This window comes from Geotrypetes seraphini, chromosome 1, assembly GCF_902459505.1.
Source record: "Geotrypetes seraphini chromosome 1, aGeoSer1.1, whole genome shotgun sequence".
Lineage (NCBI taxonomy): Eukaryota > Metazoa > Chordata > Amphibia > Gymnophiona > Dermophiidae > Geotrypetes > Geotrypetes seraphini.
The window spans coordinates 19,771,435-19,797,050 of NC_047084.1; the positions used below are offsets into that span (position 1 = coordinate 19,771,435).

General features: G+C 41.2%; 1 protein-coding gene across 1 annotated transcript in view; it reads left to right on the plus strand.

The window, feature by feature from the left end:
• Positions 1–25,616, plus strand: part of ACOT12 (acyl-CoA thioesterase 12) — an 84,435-nt gene that overhangs the window by 5,321 nt on the left and 53,498 nt on the right. Inside the window, exons 2-4 of the mRNA XM_033924347.1 lie at positions 8,448–8,517; positions 12,572–12,632; positions 17,587–17,688. Coding sequence (XP_033780238.1) covers positions 8,448–8,517; positions 12,572–12,632; positions 17,587–17,688 — 233 coding nt within the window. The remainder of the gene's footprint in view (positions 1–8,447; positions 8,518–12,571; positions 12,633–17,586; positions 17,689–25,616) is intronic.

The following is a 25,616-nucleotide window of genomic DNA, read 5'->3' on the forward strand; positions in this document are numbered from 1 at the left end:
GAGAGATGGCATCCTCAGTACTTTATAATGCAAGTGAAACGAGGATTTGGTCAGACTTTTGAAGGGTCTGCAGAAAAAAAATATTGTATAGGCCAGGGACATGAAACAGCAGGAAATGGGAACTTTTCTTCCTTCTATTTTTGTGAATGGAAAGGCTGAGGATGTCAGAGAGTTCAGTTAAAATATGTGCTTTATAAGAAAATATAATAATGTGTTTTATAAAGTTTATAGCATAACTGACCTACCCAGTGAGGTGTTTCTAGTGGTGGTGGTGGCAGCGTGTCAATGTGTTGAGAGGAAGAGGTGGTCTGGGAAATTCTGCTGAGCAAACTCCGGGCCCATTTCCAATCCCAGTTATTCCACTCCACTCAACTGGTTCACACACTGAGTGGTTCACACACTGTGTTGGGATCTCTTCCAGTGGTTTATCAGTATCTCCTTCTGGTCCAAGGAAGGAAACTTTGTTATCCTTAGCATTGACCTACAGAATATGTTTGTAACAGCACTGCTTGTGTGGCATTAGGCTATGTAGTGATCGAAAGAAAAAACCAGACCTTTGCACATTTTTGCACTATATGGTGGGTGTATGAGGAGATTCACATTTCCTGCACAGCTAAGTCCATGTGAAGTTACCTTGTGCTGTATTTGACATCTTGCAAGGTCTCTGTTTGAAAGGAAAGATCTAAACTTAAAAATGAAGTGGCCAGAAGTTATGGTAAAAGCAGATAGTGTAGCTGGTTTTAAGAAAGATTTGGACAAATTCCTGGAGGAAAAGTCCATAATCTGTTATTAACACATGGGGGAAGTGTCTGCTTGCCCTGGATCGGTAGCATGGAATGTTGCTACTCTTTGGGTTTTGACCAGGTATTAGTATCCTGGATTGGCTACCATGAGAATGGGCTACTGGGCATGATGGACCATTGGTCTGACCCAGTTAGGCTATTCTTATGTTATGTTCTCATCTGTAGGGGCCTTTGTTTTCACTTCTTATTTTAATGTATTTTTTTGCTGGGAAATTATCAGTGTTTTTTATAATGGGAACAAAAATGGAAGAGAATTAATGTGTGTGGGATGAGGGGGTAACTAATTTCTTCAGCTAAATAATTCAATCCACTTCAAACAGACATAGGAGAACTCACGCACCATTCACACACCCTCCAACCAAAAACGTCAAAAGAAAAAAACTGTTCGACAACCTCCTAGCCATTCGAGCTGCAACACTCGACCCCCAACCCTACAACCAATTGACATCGACCACATACTGCAAAACCTTCAAAAAGAAATAAAAACCCTTCTATTCAAAAAACACATAAAACCGAACTAACACAATCAGAACTGTCCCAAGCATCACCTGCAACTACTCCATATGTACTTCTGATGTCATGACAATTCAGACATAATTTATGTTATGTTATGTTTGGAATATAAGAAAATTTTCACTGCCTGTTTCTATTCTGACCATTTATTCCGTTTCATGGTCATTACAAAAAATATTTTTTTTACATGGGGGGGGTGTCAAAAAATGATGGGCCCCGGGTGCCACATACCCTAGGTACGCCACTGCGCTTATCAACTTGTTATCTAGCACAGGCACCAGCTATTCTGAATGATTGGGGGTGCCTGATACAGCAGCTCACTCAACACTTGGCTTTCTTGGCACCCACAAAGCTGACTCCTGTGTTACTGAGCATCTATAACTTACATTTCAAAGTCATTTCGAATAGGTGACAGAAATAAAAACCCTCCGTCTCCCTGGTGTTTGCAGCAGCACAGAGCTCCGCCTTGATGGATTCATTTCCCTAGGCGGTTAATCAAATTGAAGAAAGCATTTTCCTATCCAAAGGACAATTAAGCAGTTTATTTAATTAGCAAAATACCTTCTGATGCTTTATAATGCTTCCAGATAAACGAGGGTGCTCCTGGCCTCACCATCATCAAGTTCATTATGCAAATACCATTTTGATTTATGCAAGTAAAGCATAAACATAACATGGACTGATTAATATTATTAATCATAATCTGTATAGCATCTTATGATGTAGGCCGTGCTGCATAAAAGATAGTGTCTACCCTTTGCAGCTTGCAATCTACTCAAGACAGAGAGGCAAAGCATACAAGATTAAGGGGGAAGCAGGAGAACAAAAGCTACACTGAACTGATTAATGTTTAAAAAATGTTTTTTAAAAATATATATACCATTTCTATTGGGGGGAGGGGAATTTAAATTGAATAAAAATTGCAAAATTCATAATAGCCTTAATGGATCAGACCAATGGTCCATCTAGTTCAGTATCCTGTTTCCACAGTAGCCAATCCAGGTCTCAAGTACCTGGCGAAAACCCAAATAGTAGCAATATTTATTTATTTAAAAGATTTCTTAACTGCCTATAACTAGGCGGTTTTACAAAAAAAACAATCATATAAAAAATAAGAAACATACAGCACATATGATATGAACATAACAGCAGTTCCTTCATATCAGCAATATTTTACAGCACTCGACAGCTTATCAATACAAAAACATTCATAACCCAGAAAAAAAACATTTATTGAAATGCTTCTACAAATAATGTAGTCTGAAAATCTACAAGAGCTCTAAGCGGTCCAGTCAACTTATTCCATAGTGTTACTCCCATGAAAGAGATAACAGAGGACCTAGTACTCTCATAATGTACTGCTGAGAAACCTGCCAACGACAATTGTACTGCCCCCAAAGTTCACAATGCTCTGAATGGCCTATAAAGTGCCCTAGTCTGTGACAAATAAGATGGGATCCCTTGGTGCATGACCTTGAACACCAACACCATTGTCTTAAAAATAATATGTGATCGAACAGGCAGTCAATGAAGTTTTTTCAACCACGGCGTTTTATAGTCAAATTTCCTCCGACCATAAATCAACTGTATGGCAGCATTTTGAATCATCTGCAGAACTTTACATTGTATGGTCGTAATCCCGAGATAAAGGGCGTTGCAATAGTCTAATTTCGAAATGACTACTGCCTGCACCACAATGTGAAAATCAAATATCGACATGATTGGTTTTAATCTTCTCAGCAACCGCAACTGAAAAAAAAACAGATTTTACTACAGAAAGTATCTGATCCTTCATACTAAGGAGATACAGTATTTTAAAAAAGGAAGTGGGACATAATGCATAATGCATGATTTATTTGAGCAAAACTATGAAAATATAAGGAGTAAAATTATACTAGTGACAAATGAAAGGAGACAGAAGAGCTAAAGGGGGTTTTCTTAAAGAAATCTGTTATTTATGTATAAAACTTGTGGCTCATTGATTCTCACATATCTTTTGATAAACAAGTTTCTGCCATTGTTCCCACCTCTTTTGGGGGTCCTTTTACTAAGGCGTGCTAATGGATTTAGCGTGTGCTAACAAATTAGTGTGTGTGTTACATGTCATGCAGTCCGTAGATATGAGCTAAATCTATCTATGCGCCTTAGTAAATGAACCCCTTTGGGGCTCAGTTTCAAAAAAAATAGACATCTAAAAGACAGCCTAACTTAAGGCACTGTTTATAGAATACAGGCCTTAGTTTCAGACCCCCTTGTGCTTGCCATCCAGGTCCTCCATTCTCTGTGGCTTTTCTCATAGCTCCCCATGTCTTTCTGTGCCTACAAAGCTCTTCACTATGTCTGTTATGCCTCCCATCTCCTGTTGTGGTCAGGTTCAATGATATTTATTGCTCAGCCTTTTATTTTCTGGCCCCTTTGTTCTGGAACAGGATAACTCCAGAGCTTGGGTGAGTCCAGCTATTCAAAATTTAAGGCCCATTAAAGACTTGGCTTATCCACCAGGCATTTGTCCATCACTGCCAATTTTTGGGGTGTCGTATGTGCGCACAGTACATACTTAATAGCGAATGGCATTCATGTGAAACAATTGTGCATCCCTAGGTACAGCTCCTCAGAAATCAACCGGATCAGTACCAGTTGTCTGGGCAAGCAGGGCCTGAGTGGCCTCACTCGTTTTGCTGGCTGCTTGAATTGTTGCAGAGCTTGGGGGAATGAGATAAAGGGGGAAAGGAGGAGGATAAGCATTGGATTTAGTGCATAACTTTGTATATTCAACAGTCTGAAATAGTGGAAAACTAAAGAGGAATGAAACATGGACTGACTTGAGTAAAGATTAATACCCTATAGGCATTCAGGTTTCTGTGGCTGGCAGCTGAGATTTGCCTTGAACTATATGGAGCAGATTAACTGGGAAGACACAGTGGGCCTGTTGGCCTGTTTTTTATTTTCTTTCTATCATCTACTATGTTATGCTATTATCTTATCACTGTTAATCTGGATCAGATTACATTATGCACCTTGACCCTTGCAATATCTTTGTTGGGAAACATCCCTTAATTAAAGACTTATTTCCAGTAAGCTGGTCATACCTGATCTGCTTAAGATTATAAAGCTTTACAATACAGTTCATTAGGTCTCAAATGACAGCACCTTCCAGGGTCAATTTAAACTATGTTTACAATTAAGAAATATAGAGGCCTGTATTAAAAGCATTTATGTTCCTAACTTCTAGGCTCTTAAATTAGTCTCTTATGAAGGCTGAATGTCTAAATTTATGCTACCTGTTTCTCTAGACTCCTAAATTTCAGAACCCAAAAAGTGGCTGATTTAGGGTGGTGTAAAAAAGTTAGTTGACTCGTTTGGGCTTTGATCCTAGAGAAGGATTTTATGTATGTCCTGGACCACCAGAAGAACTAACAAATCAATTCTGGAAGACATCAAACCAGTTATGTCACTCAAAGCCCAAATGATGAAGTTCCGATTGTCTTATTTTGGTCACATCTAATCTAATCTAAACCTTAGGTTTGTATAGCGCATCATCTCTACATTCGTAAAGCTCGACACGGTTAATAAGAGTTAGGGTAGAAAGGAACTCCAGTGGGGGCAAAAAGAGGAGAAAAGAATTAGAGGACTAAAATGACCAGAGAGAGAGATGACTGGAGAAGGACATCATATTTGGGAAGATCGAAAGCAAAGAGGGTGATCTGCAATCAGATGGCTGGACTTGTTGAAAACAACCATGGGGATGACACAAAACCAATTTTTTTTTTTGATCTGTAATTCATCAAGTCGCTAGGACTTGAACACAAGTCGATGGCACCTAACATCAACAGGAGCTTAGCATTGATTTTCAGTACTAGGATCATAATTAGACTTCTTAAGCTAGACAATGACAAGCCTAAACTTAAGAGCATAAGCTTTGGATCCTAAAATGCAGCTTAAACCTGAGGCGCCATAAGTTTGGTTGAAAATAGGGGACAAATTTAGGTACCTAACTTGAGTTCCTAAGTTGTGCCTAGAAAACAGAGCAGTATGTAAGGGTTATACAGGCTATTAAGCATGCCCAATATCCTTTCCTAATGCAATATGTAGACCACGTTGATCACTAACTTTACCTTTCCCTCTGTTTCTTGCAATTAAGGAGGTCCTCTGTGCAAATCCCTCTGTTTCTTGAATTCTGTTAGATTTTGCTTCACTATTTCCCTAGGAAGGCTGGCCTCATTTTCTTAAGATTTACTCCCAGTCTGTGTCTCTGGCAAACTCTTGAAAATAATGTATTGAGACTACATTATATCCAACTATTTACATAAATCACCATACACTGAGATTGCAGATTTCTTGGGACAAAATATATGTTTACCGGGGGAAGGCACTTCCTGATGGAGGATTTGGCCATTAGGGAAGGCTCTAGTCTAGGGGTAGGGATCTCCGGTCCTCGAGAGCCGTATTCCAGTCGGGTTTTCAGGATTTCCCCAATGAATATGCATGAGATCTATTTGCATGCACTGCTTTCAATGCATATTCATTGGGGAAATCCTGAAAACCCGACTGGAATACGGCTCTCAAGGACCAGAGTTCCCTACCTCTGCTCTAGTCTATAGCTTGGGGGAGGGTTTGAAAGAACTATGGGAGGCAAGATAGACAGTGGAGGCAAAGATGGTGTGAAGCTGTGCAAGTTTATTTAAAAAAAAGGCCCAACACAGTTCGTATTTCATCCCAAACTGCCTATCTCAGGGGTCAATACAAATAAATAAAAGTAAAACACAACATACAAATGTCATAACATAACAACCCCCCCCAAAAAAAAAAAAAAATAAACCCCAACAAAAAAAAACCAATAAAATTTAAATTCACTCTATGTCTTTTTCCTCTTCTCCTTTTAGGGCTCCTTTTACAAAGGTGCACTAGCGTTTTTAGCGCACGCTATCCAAAAAACTACCGCCTGCTCAAGAGGAGGCGGTAGGCCTTTAAAGTGCTCCTTTAACATGAGGCTTGGGATCATTGAGTCATAGCTTGGAGGCCCAATGCTCCTGGTAGCTTTTAGTTGGGGTTATTTTGTCGGCTATAGCACAGCATGTAGCATGTATCTGCAAGCCACATTATTGTGTTTACATAGTAATAAGCTGCTTTACCTGTATTTGCATCTCATTACTATGTAACACAGAATGACTTATTTGGCACTACACCCAGTGATTTCCCCGTCCCCGCAGGAACTCAATTTCCCTATCCCATCCCTGTGAGTTTTGTCACTGTCCCTGTCCCTGTCCCTGCCTCATTCTTGTAAGCTCTACCTTAAGCGCACAAGCCTCGAACACTTATGATTTTAAAGTGTTTGAGGCTTGTGCAGATGAGGACAGAGTTTGCAGGAATGGGGCAGGGACAGGAAAAGAACTCACTGGGACGGGAAAATGAGTTCCCGCGGGGGTGGGGGAAAATGTGTCCCCGTGTCATTCTCTATTTCCCACCAAAATTCAAATTGGTGACCAACAGACTTTCCTGCCTCATTCACCTCAAGCCCCAACCAATCAGGTTTGAGGACCTACTATGTGAAGACAAACTCTGAAGAAAGCCACAGTATGATGGCTGAAACTTCAGTTCTACCTGACAAGACACAGCAAGACCCAGAAACCTGCAACAAGCATGAAAAACACTTTTCTTTAAAAAAAAAAAAAATCTTTATTAATTTTTCAAAGCCAGCATAAGTGCAAAACAATATACATACATATAATAATAATCATAATAAGCACTTATAATCAATCAATAACAATATAGAAAAATGAAACCCCCATTCCCATCCAATTCTTCCATTAGGGAACAAAAACAAACCCTCCCTCCCACCCTTCCCTGGATGTGTGGGTGCTAAAGATAAAGGACAACTATAACGAAGCCACAAAAGATGTCAAAGGACCCCAAACTAATTTAAATAACTTATTGTGCCCCAGCATATCAGCGTTCATCTTTTCATACTTATAACATAAGCATAGATTCGCCCACAAAAAAGTAAAATTAAGGCGATCGCAGTTTTTCCAATTGCGAGTAACCATTTGCATGGCTACCCCGGTCATAATAAGGAATAGCCAACATTTATATCGGTCCACTTGTTGTTTAATATGCAATATCATCCCACATATGACAACATCATAAGTAAACTCCAAGATATAATTATCCGAAGTGGTTCAAAACACACTATACTAAACTGGTCATTAATACCACTTCCAGACAGGATGTATCCAATATATATTAATATTCGTTCAGGAAAAAGGCCTCAGAATAGGGGCATACGTACAGTCCTATCATAGACTGAAACTTCAACGTAACAGCTCCTTGCTCTAATCATTGGCCAAAAAACCTGAAAATTTCTTTAATTCACTTAAATTATTTTTAATTATTTTCAAATAAATATGTGTACTTTTTTTAAAATATTTTAAATATTTTCTTCAAACTATAGCCTGTTGGCAATATGGCAACATATTGGCAGTGAACAGGCTATATATGAACCAGCAATGACAACGCTGAGATAAGTATTTAATATCCAGTTGTCGAATATTCTCTCCCAAACCATCAGAGAGGTGTATCCATAAGATTTAGAATAGTTTGAAGAAAATATTTAAAATATTTAAAAAAAGTACACATATTTATTTGAAAATAATTTAAGTGAATTAAAGAAATTTTCAGGTTTTTTGGCCAATGATTAGAGCAAGGAGCTGTTACGTTGAAGTTTCAGTCTATGATAGGACTGTACGTATGCCCCTATTCTGAGGCCTTTTTCCTGAACGAATATTAAAATATATTGGATACATCCTGTCTGGAAGTGGTATTAATGACCAGTTTAACATCATAAGTAAGTCAGGTTTGAGGACCTACTATATGAAGACAAGCTCTGAAGAAAGCCACAGTTTGATGGCTGAAACTTCAGTTCTACCTGACAAGACACAGCAAGACCCAGAAACCTGCAACAAGCATGAAAAACACTTTTCTTTTCTTTTTTTTAATTCATTTCAAATGACATTAGAAAACTAACTGCAAAGGCAGTTCTAAAAAGCAACATTCTCCTTTTTCACAATAAGTTTGCAGACATAGTAATAGTGGTTCATGCTTGCTCTTATATGCTAATTTTGTATTTTTCTACAGCGGAACGACATGCTGGTATGTCCTGTGTTACAGCATCTGTGGATGACATAAAGTTTGAAGAGACAGCTAGGTAAAACATCACATCAGTTCATAGTTATCTTTCTGGTATTTTGGATTTGGAGGGGGGGGGGGGCAAATGGGCAAAAAGTAGTGAAGTCATGGTAAAGCTATAAATAGAGAAGCAATGATTCCCTACAGAGATTCGTTTTATTCCAGAAACACATCAAACAGAAATAGGTCAGAATTTACTGTGTGCAAGACAATAATCTGTTTTAATTCAGGGCTGCTGAACAGATTCTTGTGGAACCAAGGGATATCAGTTAATTCATACTTTTAGTTATAAATGAACAGTGCATAGACTTTGCCTTATTCCTGTAAACACACTGGTGAATGAATAGCAATAGCTACTTTGCCAGTTGTTCTCAACCCAGTCCTTGGGCCACATGGTCAGCCTGGTTTTCAAGATTTTATTTATTTCATTTTCTATATTATTCCCCCAGGGAAGCTCAGAGCAGTTTACATGAATTTATTCAGGTACTCCAGCATTTTTCCCTGTCTGTCCTGATGGATTCACAATCAATCTCATGTACCTGGAGCAATTGGAGGGGGGGTTAAGTGACTTGCCCAGGTACACAAGGAGCAGTATGGGTTTGAATTCACAACCTCAAGGTGCTGAGGCTGTAGCTTTAACCACTGCGCCACACTCTGTCCAATGAATATGCATGAGATAAATTTGCAAGCACTGCCTCCATTGTATGCAAATCTATCTGATGCATATTCATTGAGGATATCCTGGGTGTGTTCATAAAACATATTTGCACGTGTTTAGTATAAGGACAGTGCTCATTTGCACATTTTAATTGCCTAAAAACTAGATGTAGACTGGGTCTGAAAACCACAGGTTTGGGACAGCTAGCCGCTAGTTTAGTAAAAACTTAGCAGCTCTGCTTTTACTGTTGTTGAGCAGAGTAACACATCGCGCTGCCCTATTGACAAATCGACCACTATCTTGTCAGAGGTGTAAAGTTAGATCAGTGATTCCCAAACCAGTCCTGGGAGAACCCCTGCCAGTCAGGTTTTGAGGACAGCCTCACGGTTATGAACATCCATCTCATGCATATTCATTACGGATTCCCTGAAAACCTGACTGGCTGGAATTCCCCCAGGGCTTTAGAACCTCTGAGTTGGCTATTACAGTGTGTTCCTAAATTTTATTTCAAAAACATGTTTATTTTTTCCCCATGTCCTGAATCCGTTATCCTTGCTGTGGTGCCGGGATTATCTTCCAGTGGCCCAGCATCCAAATCTAAATTCAGATTTCTCCAAGTTGTTAGAAATACTCAGAAATACAATGAAGCACAGTAGTTTTTCACCCAAAAATACTGCATTTAAGCTATCACAGACAGATTGATCAAAGGCAATGTTAGGGCAGGATTTAGTCACAGACAAATGAGGCACATGCTTAGGACCCACTCGTTTAGAGGAGAGGCTTTTCAGCTGTACTAATTCAATGGCTCCCAGGGCAGATATTTGTCCTGGTAAGTCAGCTACTGGCAGGAAGAAGAATCCTCACTTTTCGCAGTTGGAGTCTCTTAGGCGTGAATCCAACCTTTCCAAATTCAAATCAACGCTCAAAACTTTTCTTTACAAAGAAGCATACATGACCTAGACCTTAAACTTAACCTATACTTCGCAGCTTGCCCTTTCGTCTTTTCCTTCCCTACCACCTTTTTATTTTAGCAATGTAACCCTATCCTTTTCCCTTTTATGTATGTTGTAGTTGTTTATGAGATTTGTCTACCTGTGTATTTGCATTTGTAATTCCTACTATTTTGTTGTTTTTAATTTTTAAAGATTTGTAATGTTGTAAACCGCTTTGGAAATGAAAAGCGGTATATCAAGTCCTAATAAACTTGGAACTTTTCTGTTCTGCCCCCGCCCCTGTGCATGATCCTCTGGTTAGCAGGAGGAGTTAGCGAGTTGCACTTCTCACCTACTGCATTTTTTCTTTTACCAGTTTTCCTTTGCAGTCTAGACTATGTAGGGCTCTGATTGGTGGACTGGTAAAATATATTTATATTATGATAGAGGGCCCAATATATTTGTTTGCCTAGGACTCACCAAAGGTTAATTCTGCCCTGGGCAATGTGCATGACTGATGTGCTTGGAGTCATAGTCATCTGCCAATACATGCAAAACTGAAAAGGAAGTGATTCATCATATGACAGACAAATATCGTCACTAATGTACCACTAGATATATAGAGGGACAGCATAATAACCATTTTCCCTTTACAATATGTAGGATATTGTTGAAGATAGAGGTGAGATGTTGAAAGAAAGTTGGTAGTTGAAGATGGAGCTGGCTTTGAGGACCCAGTGGATTGTGTCAATTTTGACTGAAAGGGAAAGAGATATGCAACAGCAGTGGTACACGGACTCGTGGTCTTTATAACCGGGATGTTCTGGACTGAAACCCAAAAGGTTGTACCAGACTGCGTCTGGATTAGTTTAACCAATTAGGACAGCTTATTTGTTTTGTCACCAGTGCCGGTGGGTTTGGTCATGGGTCATGTTGTTTTATTGAATCTGAACTAAAAAAAAAAAGTGTTTATATATTTTTATTTGCATTAATGTTTGTATGCTTGACGCATTTAGCAAGCAGGTGTATCCTCATAAAGCAAACCCGCTCTTTAACTCATTGGCAACTACAAGAGGCCACTGAAAAGTTCTCAACCCAACCAGCAAAGCTGGAGCGGTCTCCATCGAGGGCTATACACGTGGAGGGACATAATCAATACATACGTCTAAGTCCGATTAGGGCATATGGTGCTAGACGCCCAAAGTCGGCAGTGGGAAAATGCCCATTTTCGAAAAATACGTCTAGATTATATTATTTTTCTAAAATCGTCTATTTGGACATCCAGGCCATTGGGTCACCCAGAAAGCCAGGCCATCTATCTTTATACCACATTTTTGACCAAAATTTCATCCAAGTTCCAAATGCTCAGAACAAGACCATTTGGACATGGGAGGGGCCAATCTTGTAATGGACTGGCCACCCAGACAAGGCAACAGAACAGTGGGGCACCTTACAGGGCACTGCTGTGAACTTCACACAAAGTGTGCCACATAAACATTTCACCAGAACTCCCTTATAGGTTATGGTGAGACCCCCAAAACCCACTTATCCACCTGTCTACAACCCCAATAGCCCTTATGGCTGCAGGTGGCACCTATGTGACAGTAGAGTAGGGTTTTGGTGGGCTCACATGTTCCACCATAAATGTGATGGTTAGAGTGGCTTATAGGATTTGCTACTCCTCTCTATGGTTCACTAGCCCAACCCCCAGGCTACTTAAGACACCTGTGTGCAACTCTACTAGCCTTTCCTATTCCAGGTTCTGGAGACAGGTATGTACTTTTTTATTTTGATCTTTGTGGGGGTATGAGGGAGGTCAGTGAATACTGTGGAAGTGTGTGTGGATCTTTACCTTTGACATCGACTAACTCACAACATTCAAGTTTCATCCAGGATGTCTAGTAAAACATTTGATTATCCCTGAAGCACGTCAAAGTCTAGCTTCTCTGTTGCGTTTGCTGCTAGAGTCTAACACACATACTCCTCTGGAAGTTTTATGGTTTGGGTTGTACTTGCTGTATGGATAAGTAGAAGATTTGAGGTTCCTAGTACTGTCAATATAATCCATGTCCTTTTATGAGTATTGACTTACATTACATTAGTGACTTTTATTCCGCCATTACCTTGCGGTTCAAGGCGGATTACATAAGAGGTTATCTGGACATTTCCAGAAGAGTTACAGAGTTGAACGGGTTACTTCAGGGGACTGAAGTGCTTCCTGCGGTGTTAGTTTGTTTTGATGGATTTCTTGAATAGCAGGGTTTTTATTTCTTTTCTGAAAGTTTTGTAGTCTGGTGTCGTGGTCAGTAGATTGGATAGTTGGTGGTCTAGTTTCGCTGCCTGCGTGGCCAGTAGGCCATCGTGTGTGTATATTTTTTTGCGTTTGGTGCCAGAAATGTACAAACCTTTTCATGCAAATCAATATGATTTAAAGTATAATTATTCTAAGCAAGAATTCCTGAGATGCTGCCTTTTATTATTAGGGTTGGACAAATTATCAGCATCAGAGCCAAGGTGAACAGAGCATTCAACACAAGCATGGAGGTATGTAAGTGTTCATAATTCATCCCTTATACAATCTTTCTCCATGTACTGTATATCCTGTGGTGAACAGAGATTTACAAACGTAGCATGTTAGGCTGTGCTGGGAGCTCTTTGAAGGAAAAGGTGTTTGTGATATTCCACCAAGTAAGAACTGGACGTATTGATAGTTTCAGCTAACCTTGAGGAATATAGAAATGCAAAGACTCTTTTAATTGCATTTATCTTATAATTTAATGGGATATTTCACATATGTCTATAAAGGAGCAGAAACAGATTTACAAATGTATTCAAAAGTGCCAAATTTACTCATTTTGAGTTTGGATTGAAGGAGCAAACTTTGGAAGACACTAGGGGGCTCATAATCAAAAAACAACCATGCCTAAAAACCCGCCTAAATCGGTACTTGGATGATCTAAAATGATAATTGAAATGGGTTTTAGACATATCTAAAAACAGCTACATAAGAACATAAGAACATAAGCAATGCCTCCACTGAGTCAGACCCGAGGTCCATCGTGCCCAGCAGTCCGCTCATGCGGCGGCCCAACAGGTCCAGGTCCAGCTTAGGCCTTTTCATTGCTGCTGTACACCCAGAGCTGAAAGGGGCATTTTAGGAGGAGTGGTGAGGGCGAGATTTGGGCGGAACGTGGGCCGACCTAGATTTAGTCGTATTGCAAGTATAACCGAAAGTTTAACCAGACTGCCTAGACGGAGCTTATACATAATGACTTAGGCCAGGGGTGCCCAACGCGTCGATCGCGATCGACCAGTAGCTCAGGAAGGCAACTCGAGTCGATCGCACTCGTGTTGCCGTCCTGATCTACGGGCCGATCAGCCTTCCTCTCCAGTGCTCTCCCTAGGGCCTTTTAGCTGGGCGGTCCGCCCAGCTGTCATCTGCCGCTGCTGAACATTAAAAAAAACCCCAAAAAAACCGGCTTGGAGATTTCAGCCCCTAGCGAACTTATGCTCCGGGCTCTAACGTGTGCGTGCAGGCTTCTCTTCTCTTCCCTCCGAAACCGGAAGTTATGCCCGGGGAGGGGGAGGGGGGGAGAAGGGAAGCCTGCACGCACATGTTGAGAGCCCTGAAGCAAGCGTTCGCTACGGGCTAAGGCGGGAGACATGTTAGTGAAGCATTTCCTCTTCTTGCTGCTGGGTCCTGCCTACTTTCTGTTTCCGCGAAGGCAGGACCCGGCAGCATTTCCCCCAACAGTTCCTCGCGATGCTGGTCGGCCGAAGCAGGGAGAGGTTGGGGCGGCGTCGGCTTTTGGGCGTGTTATTGGCGTCGGCTTTCGGGCCTGTTATTGGTGGCGGTTTGGGTCCTGGTCCCCGATGGCAGTGGCAGTGTCTTGGGGGAGGGCAGGGAGAAAGAAAGAAAGAAAAAGGGCAGGCAGGGAGACAGAAGAAAAGAAGAGAAACAGAAAAAAAGGAAAGGGAGGCAGAGAGAAAAAAAGGAAAGGGCAGGGAGAGAGGAAGGAAAAGTTGGGGGAGGGAATGAGGTGTGGAGGAGAGGAAGCATACAGGCTGAAAGAAGGGAAGAAAGACTGAATGCACAGTCAGAAGAAGAAAGTGCAACCAGAGACTAATGAAATCACCAGACAAGGTAGGAAAAATGATTTTATTTTAAATTTAGTGATCGAAATGTGTCTCAATTTATATCTGCTGTCTATATTTTACACTAAGGTCCCCTTTTACTAAACCGCAATAGAGTTTTTTTAGCGCAGGGAGCCTATGAGTGTCGAGAGCAGTGCTGGGCATTCAGCGCAGCTCCCTGCGCTCTAAAAACTGCTATCGTGGTTTAGTAAAAAGGGAGGGGGGTATATTTGTCTATTTTTGTATGGTTGTTACTGATGTGATAGTGCATAGAGTCATCTGCTTTGACCTCTTTGAAAAACCCTGGAATAGGAATGATAATTAACATTTTCTATGCGTACAGTGTGCGTTGTGTTTTTTTTAAATTTTATTGTTGGTAGATCATTTTGACTTGGTCATTTTAAAAGTAGCTCGCAAGCCCAAAAAGTGTGGGCACCCCTGACTTAGGCTATCTAAAAACAGGTCTTAATGGCAAAAAGGTATCCAAAGTGACCAGATAACTCTGATTGCCCAGTCACAGAATTCAATTAGATTCATTTGGCACAATTTACCTGTAGTAAAACCATTTTGCCTCAGATCTTGAAACCCATTACTGTAGAATCCAGGAAATTCACTATCCTTTCCTTCAGCAACACTTCCATTATAAAAAGGGAGATTCAGAGGTGAGAAGGACTGGGCTGGGATTTGGAGGGAGCAGAATGAATTTTAGTGGTTTAGATGATTCTCAGAGGCAGCTGTTGTTAGTAACAGGTAACAGAGAGACAAGGTTCATTAAGCGAATGAGAGGGATTGGAACATGAGATAAACAATGTGCTGACAAAATTGGGTATAGAATTATTAGAGGGAAAATGTAGGCAAAAGAGTGTGTCAAGAGAGAGACACTGCTGGGTACAGGATGACTGAAGTGTGAGGGACACTGTGAGAGTACCCTAGAGATATGGTGGGACAGGGGAATGAGACTGTCATCTTTCATACACCGTGAACTTCTCCAAGACAGGGTAGTATATCAAATGCTCATAAACATAAAACATAAAATACCCTATCACCAGTCGTTTCTTTCATTTCATGCCTCTCCTTGCCCTGGATCGGTAGCATGGAATGTTGCTACTCCTTGGGTTTTGGCCAGGTATTAGGGACCTGGACTAGCTACTGTGCGAACGGGCTACTGGGCTTGAAGGACCATTGGTCTGACCCAGTAAGGCTATTCTTATGTTCCATTTATGATAACAATGATGATAATGAGAAAGAGAATAGAAAGTGAAAAGGAAAGTCATTGAGAAAGAGAGACTGCTTCTTTGGACGGAGGGGGGCTGACCGTGACATTGGAACCCCCTGGGCTGACCAGAGCACTGGTGAATTCTGCGGCGAACCTGCATAGACCACGCTGCATCTTCCTAACTGCTATGAAGACTAGAAAATTGAGTGTGTGCTGCATGTAGTAGAGGGTTTGTATTCATCAGCACTTTTCTTGGTTAGTCATGTAGGAAGACGGATAAAAATTGAAGGACCAGGAAGCATCTTTTAGTGCTTTATGCGGGAGAGAATCAGATTTGTTTTATAGAGCAGTGGCTCCCAACCCTGTCCTGGAGGACCACCAGGCCAATCGAGTTTTCAGGATAGCCCTAATGAATATGCAAGGAGCAGATTTGCATGCCTTTCACTTCCATTATATCAGGGATTTCAAAGTCCAGTCAGATTTTCAGGATATCCCCAATGAATATGCATTGAAAGCAGTGCATGCACATAGATCTCATGCATATTCATTGGGGAAATCCTGAAAACCCGACTGGATTGCGGCCCTCAAGGATGGACTTTGAGACCCCTGCATTATATGCAAATCTTTCTCATGCATATTCATTAGGGCTAGCCTGAAAACCCGACTGGCCTGGTGGTCCTCCAGGACAGGGTTGGGAACCACTGTTATAGAGGATCGTGATGCCTTAGTTCAGGGGTAGGGAACTCCGGTCCTCGAGAGATGTAATCCAGTCGGGTTTTCAGGATTTCCCCAATGAATATGCATGAGATCTATTTGCATGCACTGCTTTCAAAGCATATTCATTGGGGAAATCCTGAAAACCCGACTGGAATACGGCTCTCGAGGATCAGAGTTCCCTACCCCTGCCTTAGTTGTTCAGTGAACATGAGAATATTTGAGCCCTCTAACTTATGGCACATAAATTCAACGAGTGTTTTTCAGTAAACAGTGTTACGCAGGGGAGTTTCAAATTTTGTTTTTATTTACCCCCCTCCTTTACAAAGCCGTGCTAGTGTTTATAGCACCGGCCGCAGCGATAACAGCTCCGACGCTCATAGGAATTCTATGAGCGTGGGAGCTGTTACCGCCACAGCTTGCGTTAAAACCGCCAGCGCGGTTTTGTAAAGGAGGGGGTTAATTATTTGTGATATAAGTTTGAAGCTTTAGACTTTCATATGAGTAGCAACGTGGTCCTAACTTTGCATTCACACTGAACTGCTAACTGTCTTAACTGTATTGCCTTCAATTACATTTTAGTGCTTTAGCTGTGACATCTTGTTGCAGATAGCGATGCTCATTCTTTTCTATTTAAGTTATGTTTGATGGAAGCTGGGTATTTCAGTTTTGTCATCCTGTATATGAAGTAATGTTGATTTTATTTTCTGTTTTGGTTTTATATTACAGTTTTATGTTATCATTGTATATGTAAGGGCTAGGCAATTCTGGTCCTCGAGAGCCACAGGCAGGTCAGGTTTTCATGAATATGTATGAGATGGATTTGCATGCACTGCCTCCTTGAGATGCAAATCTATCTCATGCATATGTATTGTGGATATCCTGAAAACCTGACCTGCCTGTGGCTCTCGAGGACTGGAACTGGCTACCCTTGGTATATGTTATTTTGTACCACAGCTTTAACTGAAGATAGGTGGTTTATAAATAGTTTATAGTAAACTATTAGTTATTTAGTTTCAGAACAATATTCAGCGTAATACAATGTATACCATTTATAATATCATGTATTGGTATTCTTAACAAATATGGTTTGGTAATTTTATAAGAACTCACCTTCTCCCCCCTCCCTAAGACTCCCCCTCATTATAAATAGTCATTTAATTATTTAATCTTCTATACCGTTCTCCCAGGGGACCTCAGAGTGGTATACATGAATTTATTCAGGAACTCGAGCATTTTTCCCTGTCTGCCAGGTGGGCTCACAATCTATCTAATGTACCTGGGGCAATGGGGGGGATTGTGTGACTTGTCTAGGGACACAGGGAGCAGTGTGTGTTTAAGTCCACAACCTCAGGGTGCTGAGGCTATAGCTTTAACCACTGCACCACACTCTTGCCCATTTTGTGGAGACTAATTTGTTGTTCTCTTTCGCAGGTTGGCATCAAAGTTGCAGTACAAGATACCTTCACCAGTGCCCAGAAATGTATTTGCGTGGCTTTCTGTACATACGTTGCAAAACCAGTGGGTGCACAGAAGGTATCATATTTTACTAGAAAAATGTCATGGCAACAACTATTGCAAGTATAGATAAGATGAAGCTGAAGGAGGATAGATTCAAAAGCAATCCAAGGAAATTCTTCTTTATGGAAAAGTGGTGGATCTGTGGAGCAACTTCCCAGAGGAGGTGGTGGTGGAGATGAAGACTGTATCTGAATTCAATAAAGCATAGGATAGGCTTTTAGGATCTCTTAGGGGGGGAGGATGGAAGAAGAGATAGTGGATGATATATATGGACAGACTGCATAGACCAGGGGTGTCCAATGTCGGTCCTCGAGGGCCGCAGTCCAGTTGGGTTTTCAGGATTTCCCCAATGAATATGCATGAGATCTATTTGCATGCACTGCTTTCAATGCATATTCATTGGGGAAATCCTGAAAACCCGACTGGACTGCGGCCCTCGAGGACCGACATTGGACACCCCTGGCATAGACCATATGACCTTTATCTGCCATAATTTTTTCTGTTTATAATCTGAATTTGCCATATGAAAATATGTTAAATTATGAGACAAAACACAGGCACTGGAACGTTAAAATTGACATATTAATATGAGGGGCCGTTGTAAAGTTTTCAGCCCAACCAAGAAGAGACTGATGTGGAGCCATGAAATGTACAAGTCATTCCACACTTCTCTTGATACTTTTCATTTCAAGGATGCGTATGAAATGAAACAAAAAGTGTCAAGCAAAAGTGTGGAATCTCTCTCGATCCACTCTTATGCCTACATTTTCCCTCTAATAACATGTAAGTTTCATGGCTCCACATCATTCTCTTCTTGATTGGGCTGAGAACTTTTCAACGGCCCCTCAAATTTCTATTTACAAACACAGTAGAGTACATTTTATCTAAAAAGGGTTGGAACCATGGTTGTTCTCAACAATGCATGTTCCAGATCACAAAAAAAAAAGAAAAATAATGACTTCACAAAGCACAACTATTTATTGAATACTATTTCTTTGATCTGTGCAAAACCAGTAAAAGAATATCAAAAGCTTGCAGATCATTCAGAACACATCTGTTTGGTTGATTTTCAATTTGAAAAAATGTGATCATGTAACTAAATTCTATCAGAAGTTACATTGGCTCCCAGTTCAGGCAAGAATATTATTCAAGTTAGGTTGTACCTGTTATAAGACATTGTTTGGCCTTATACCTGATTATCCTCCTCCTTTACAAAGCCGCGCTAGCATTTTTAGTACCGGCTGCCGCAGTAACAGCTCCTATAAGATTCCTATGAGCGTCCAAGCTGTTAACGCCGTGGCCGGCACTAAAAACGCTAGCACGGCTTTGTAAAGGAGAGGGTATATTATTGATCAGTAAATTTACTGACAGAAAACGTTTTTCTCAGCATTGTAGATTATAGTGGAACCTTGGTTTACTAGCATAATTTATTCCAGAAGCATGCTCGTAAACCAAAGTACTCGTATATCAAAGCGAGTTTCCCCATAGGAACTAGGAAACTCGCTTGATACGTTCCCACCCACCCCCAACCCCTGAGGACAGCGGTACTACTGTAGCTTACTCCCCTCCTCCCCCCCAAGACCACTGATGCTGCTCCACACACCCCTCCCCCATGATCTGGCATCCCCCATGCACCCACCCAAACATATTGTCTTACCCCCGTCTGGCACCGGCACCAGCACCAACACACAGGACATGCTGGTTCCGGTGCCCGAAGATCTGCTCTCTTCCTTGTGCTGGGCCTTGAGCATCTGCACATGCTCAAGGCCTCCTAGTTCTCGTTCTCTTCGAGATTCTCCGAGATTCTCTCTGAGATTCTCCGAGTTTCTCATTCTTTCCGAGATTCTCGGAGAGAATGAGAACTAGAAGGCCTTGAGCATGCTCAGATGCTTAAAGCCCAGCACAAGGAAGAGAGCAGATCTTCGGGCAATGGCACCAGCATGTTCTGTGCGTTGGTGCTGGTGCCGGTGCCAGATGGGGGTAAGACAATGTGTTTGGGTGTGTGGGTGTATGGGGGATGCTGGATCATGGGGGGGGGGCACTCTTAAATCGAGTCAAGCTCGGTTTCTAAGGCGCCGATTTTGCAAATGTTCTGATCGTCTTGCAAAACACTCGCAAACTGGTGCACTCGTAAACCTAAAAGGTTGCATATACAAAAGATTTTTCTATAGAATTTTATTTTTTCAAGCTGGATCATGGGATAAACCAACTCCTATCTTTCCTTTAGAAAAATGCTAAAGACCTACTTATTTGACAAATTCTTCTGAATGTGATTATAGTACACTGTGCTTGTACAGTCTCTTGATTGTTGTTAACTGCATTGAACTGAAAGGTTACTGCGGTATATAAGTGAATTTGTTATGTTATGGGCATGTCCCCCTTTCCTTCCCCCATACCTTTTTAATTTTCCAGGCATGAGCAACCTCATGAACGTGCTGCCCGAGTCGTGTCGGCTATCCCTCTGATGTCATTTCCTAGACGCGGAGTCCTTAAGTGACGTCGGACAGAGGCGACGCCAACACGGGCAGCAAGTTCGTAATGCTGCTCACGCAGGGAATATTAAAGAGAAATGAAAGAAGGGAAGGGGCGCATCGGCAGGGGGGGACAGAGGGGAGGACAGGTGCCAGCACCCCTACCAAGACCATGCCCAGGGTGGACCGCCCTCCCCTTTACTATGCCACTAGGTGTAAGTGTGCATGCAAAAGTTTTGTGGGGTAATTTTCAAAGTGAAAAACAGATGTGCAATTTCACTTTGCAAATGAATAGTCTGCATCATAAAAACTTTATATACCGCATAACAGCCTAAAAAGGATCCAAGTGGTTTGCAATGTATAGTTCACATTCATTAAGAAAATAACTCCATTTAAAAATAGGAAAGGAAAGAATCAAAGTAAAAGTTAATTTTTTTTTTTTTTGCCTAAAATACTATAACAATCAACAGCTCAATAATAGCAATTCTAATAATAAAAAATTCTAATAGTAAAATAATAAAACAATCAGATCTCAATAAACCGTAACTAATACATAACTAAAAATTTCCATAAGAGAAATGAATCATTACATAAATACAGATTACAATCCCAAACTCAATTCTTCATATTCCCAAAGTATTCCCAAAGGCCCTGATTTTATAAAAGATGCCTACAATTAGATGCCTATCTTGGTTCACCTAGCCGATCTAGGTGCCTAATTTTTTAAATTGGCTTAATTGGCCCTGATAATTGAAAGCACCATTGGCTTTCTGTTTGACGTCACTTCCTGGCCCCACAACCCGGAAGTGATTTCAGAGGGGAGCCAGGCCAGCACGAGCAGTAGGCCTGAGAAGTTGCTTACGCTGACAAATATTTAAAGAGGTACAGGGGGTGGGAAGGGAGGGCACGAGCGTGGCATGAGGGGGCAGAGATGTGCCGGCACCCCCATCATGATGGCGCCTGGAGTGGTATGCCCCCCCCCTCCTTATTATGCCACTGGGCTGAAGCAGCATTGCAGGCTTCCAAGTGTTTCCCATGTCTCTTTGATATGTACAGTATAAGAACTAAGGCCACTGCCAAGAAGACTTCTGTGATATGTGTCTCATATATGGCAAGACACTTAAGGATGAGTTGGAGAGGGCTTCTACAGCAACTCCAGTAGTTGGAATGTGAGAACAGTGCCGGGTGGATTTCTACAGTATGTACCCCATATATGACAAGACATAAGAGAGCGAATAGAATGCTAGGTATAATCAAGAAAGGTATTACAACCAGAACGAAAGAAGTTATCCTGCCGCTGTATCGGGCAATGGTGCGTCCACATCTTGAGTACTGCGTCCAGTATTGGTCACCGTACCTTAAGAAGGATATGGCGTTACTCGAGAGAGTTCAGAGGAGAGCGACGCAACTGATTAAGGGGATGGAAAGCCTTTCATACGCTGAGAGATTGGAAAAACTGGGACTCTTTTCCCTGGAGAAGAGAAGATTAAGAGGGGATATGATAGAGACTTACAAGATCATGAAGGGCATAGAGAGAGTAGAGAGGGACAGATTCTTCAAACTTTCAGAAAATAAAAAAACAAGAGGGCATTCGGAAAAGTTGAAAGGGGACAAATTCAAAACAAATGCTAGGAAGTTCTTCTTTACACAGCGTGTGGTGGACACCTGGAATGCAATTCCAGAGGACGTTATAGGGCAGAGTACGGTACTGGGATTTAAGAAAGGATTGGACAAATTCCTGCTGGAAAAGGGGATAGAGTGGTATAGATAGAAATTTACTGCACAGGTCCTGGACCTGTTGGGCCGCCGCGTGAGCGGACTGCTGGGCGTGATGGACCTCAGGTCTGACCCAGCGGAGGCATTTCTTATGTTCTTATGTTCTTATAGGCTGCACTGCACTTTGACACCAACTCCACTAGTTGGAACATAAGAACAGTGTTTGGTGTAGTCTTCTATGGTCTATATCCCAGAAATGGCAAAGAAAAGCCAGCATCAAGTATTTTATACCACATTCATTGCTGGTTATTCAAGAATTGATAATGACTGTGACTGATGGGTAGACTGGATGAACTGTTTAGGTCTTTAGTTGCTATCATCTTCTAAGTTTCTGTGTAGTGTAGAACGGGTACAAGTGAATCAATTTTTTACTCCATCAAAAATTACAAAGACTAGGGGACACTCAATGAAGTTACAGGGAAATATTTTTACAATCAATAAGAGGACATCTTTTTTTATTCAGAGAACAGTTAAGCTCTAGAACACGTTGCCAGAGGACGTGGTAACAGCAGTTAATGTCTATGGGTTTAAAAATAGGTTTGGAGAAGTTCCTGGAGGAAAAGTCCACAGTCTGCTATTGAAACAGACATGGGAAAAACCACTGTTTGCCCTGGATTGGTAAAATGCAATGTTGATACTATTTGGGTTTCTGCCAGGTACTATGACCTGAATTGGTCACTGTGGGCTACAAGGATCTTTGGTCTGACCCAGTATAACTGCCCAGGTTAGTTTACCAAGGCCAAAGTGCCTGATTCTAAAAATGGTGTCACGATTGTAGGCGGCGATAGGTATCGTACCACCAATCGGGATGCGCATTTTTGAAAAAAATCGATGGGGTGAAGGACACCTATAATGTAGGCGTCATTTGTGCAAATACGGTGATGTCTAGACACACCTATGGATACCTAAGTGGCCTTAAGCATCCGTAGAAGAAAATAGACATGATTCTGGATGCAGCGCCTACCTGTGATTGACATGCGGTAGGTACCTACCGCGGCAGGCGCCGTTTCCAGAATCAGACCAAAACTGTTTACATTTTCTAATTTCAGTCACTTTCAGCATCAAACTTTTATCGTTCAGGGTCTTTAAGTCATGGACTGTTGTTCAGTTAACACCAAAGGCACATCTGGAGTTTATGAACATAGTTCAGAGCTCAATCTTTTCAACTCCTCCACAGTCTTCTTAATAGGCAGCACATGCCTCTTCCTTTTAATTTGAAATGATTTCTGCAACCAAGAAACTTTGCTAAGAATCTTTCAAAGTGTTATACCCAGTCATCTTCCTGGTTATTCCATGTAATAATCTCCATGCTACTTATGCATGCGCCTTTCTCATTTTATGTCTGTCATACTGACTGATAACCCCTTTTGCTTAGGGAGGTATTACTGGGAAAGAGTTTGCACTATAAGCCAATAGTGCACATTGGTATATACTAGTAACAACATTCATTTCTAATCAAAAAACAAACAAACAGACATGAAGCAAAAATTTTCTAGGTGCTGATCTCTACAAGATCATACAAATAGACCAAACTTTTTGATCATTGGGCAATTAATCAACAATATCTGTTTGAGCACTGTCCCATAGAATGCGGTTCTGTCATTGTCAGTGACTTCACTTTCTGGGAAGAATTGTCGGTTCTTGAATAGCCTGAATGAGGTCATTTCCAATCGATAGTGTCATAGGTTGCTAATAGGCCTATGAATGCAGTTCCTTCAACTAAAGGGGCCACTGAAAAGTTCTCAACCTAACCAACAAAGTTGGGGCAGTTCAAGTTTCAAGTTTATTATAGGCTCGTATACCGCACATCCGTTGTCCAAATGGTTTATAATTTTTTTTTAAAAAGTAAAAATAATTAAAAACAAATGATAGATATTCAGCAATAGGAAAGACATTAATAGAAATTTGGTAGGATGAAATAGAAAGGGAAAAAGGGAAGAACTCCATTTTCATGATAGGAAAGAAAAAAGAAAGGAAAACAGCATGAGGAAAGAGGGGCTAAAAGAAAATTAAAAACTTATTTAAAAATAGACTATAATAAAAAAAATCAAAAAGGCTTTCAAACAGGCTCTGAATTTGGCTAAGGAGGTTTCATAGCGAAGATACGATGGTAAAGCATTCCATAATGAGAGAGCTGTTACAGAAAAAATAGATTTATGGGTAGTATCATAAGTTATATGGTGAGCTGACGGTACAGTAAGGAATGAAAAAAGTGGAAAATCACTGGACTAAACAAATAGCTCTTGATGGAGACTGACCCAACATTGTTGGTTGGACTGAGAACTTTTCAGCGGCCCCTCGTAAGAGTGGCTGGCATATGTATAATTTACCTGGGCAAAATCCAGCTTGTAGCCTCTTACCTACATAGTCATATCACGTGATTCAGTATGAGCCTTTTAAACTATTTGGCACAGGAGGGAGTGAGGTCAAAAACTGTTGTCCTCAAATAGGTCTTTTCCAAATTTGAGCATGTAGCAATTAATTGTAGTACTTTGCCTTGCTGTTGGAAACTGAAGATTTTACAACTACATGGGCAGTTATAAAAATTGGAGGCTTCCAGTCTATCTAATATACTTGGGGCACTGGGGGATTAAGTGACTTGTGCAGGGTCACAAGGAGCAGTGTGGGTTTGAACTCACAACCTCAGGGTACTGAGGCTGTAGCATTAACCACTGCACCATGCTCTCTCCTACGTCTTCTAATTTTTAACAAGAGTATTTAAATTAATTTTCAGAGAGAAACTTCAGATACTTCACTTTGAGAATTAGCCAGTGCTAAGGATATATGTTTAGTGTTCATGTGTGGGTAGCAGAAAGGGCTGCCAAATAGCAATAGCTTTATTTGAAAATCAAATGTAAAAGCAATATTTTCTAAACACACATTTTCCCATGGTTGAAAGTGTGCACATACTGGAACCTGTAGTTTTGAGCAGTATTTGAGAAGGCAGTTCCACCAATTAGGAGTTGAAGAGTTGACATATGTTCTGTCCATATGTCATCTGAGGCAAGCAAGAGCGCAGGAAGCTACATTCATGCACAAGTCCCCTGTTCTTCTGCCATAGATTCCCTAAGGGAAGGACTAGGTTATGACTGCTTACATAGAAGGAGTTTTGAGACATGTGTCAGGGAAAAGACGTGTTTCCTCTCTATAGGGTGATCTAGCTGTGAGTGAAAGAAAGAATATATAGGCTGCCTCAGGGGCCAGTGCAAATGTATTAAGTGCCCTAGGACAGTGGTTCTCAAAACTGTCTTGGAGGAACAACAGTCAGTCAGTTTTTTTCAGGATATCCACAATAACATGCATGAGGGATATTTGCATGCCTACTTCCTCCATTATAGGCAAATCTCTCTCAGGCATATTCCATAGGGATATCCTGAAAACCTGACTGGCTGGTGGTCCCCCAGGATAGGTTAGAGCAGTGGTTCCCAACCCTGTCCTGAAGGTCCACCAGGCCAGTCAGGTTTTCAGGATAGCCTTAATGAATATGCATGAGAGAGATTTGCATCTAATGGAGGTTTCAGGCATGCAATCTGCCCCATGCATATTCATTAGGGCTATCCTGAAAACCTGATTAGCCTAGTGGTCCTTCAGGACAGGGTTGGGAACCACTGGGTTAGAGAACCACTGCCCTAGGTCCCTAGGAGACCTTTCCGTCTTGTGTTCCCATCAAGTAACTTTCAAGCCCCTCCCCCTTGA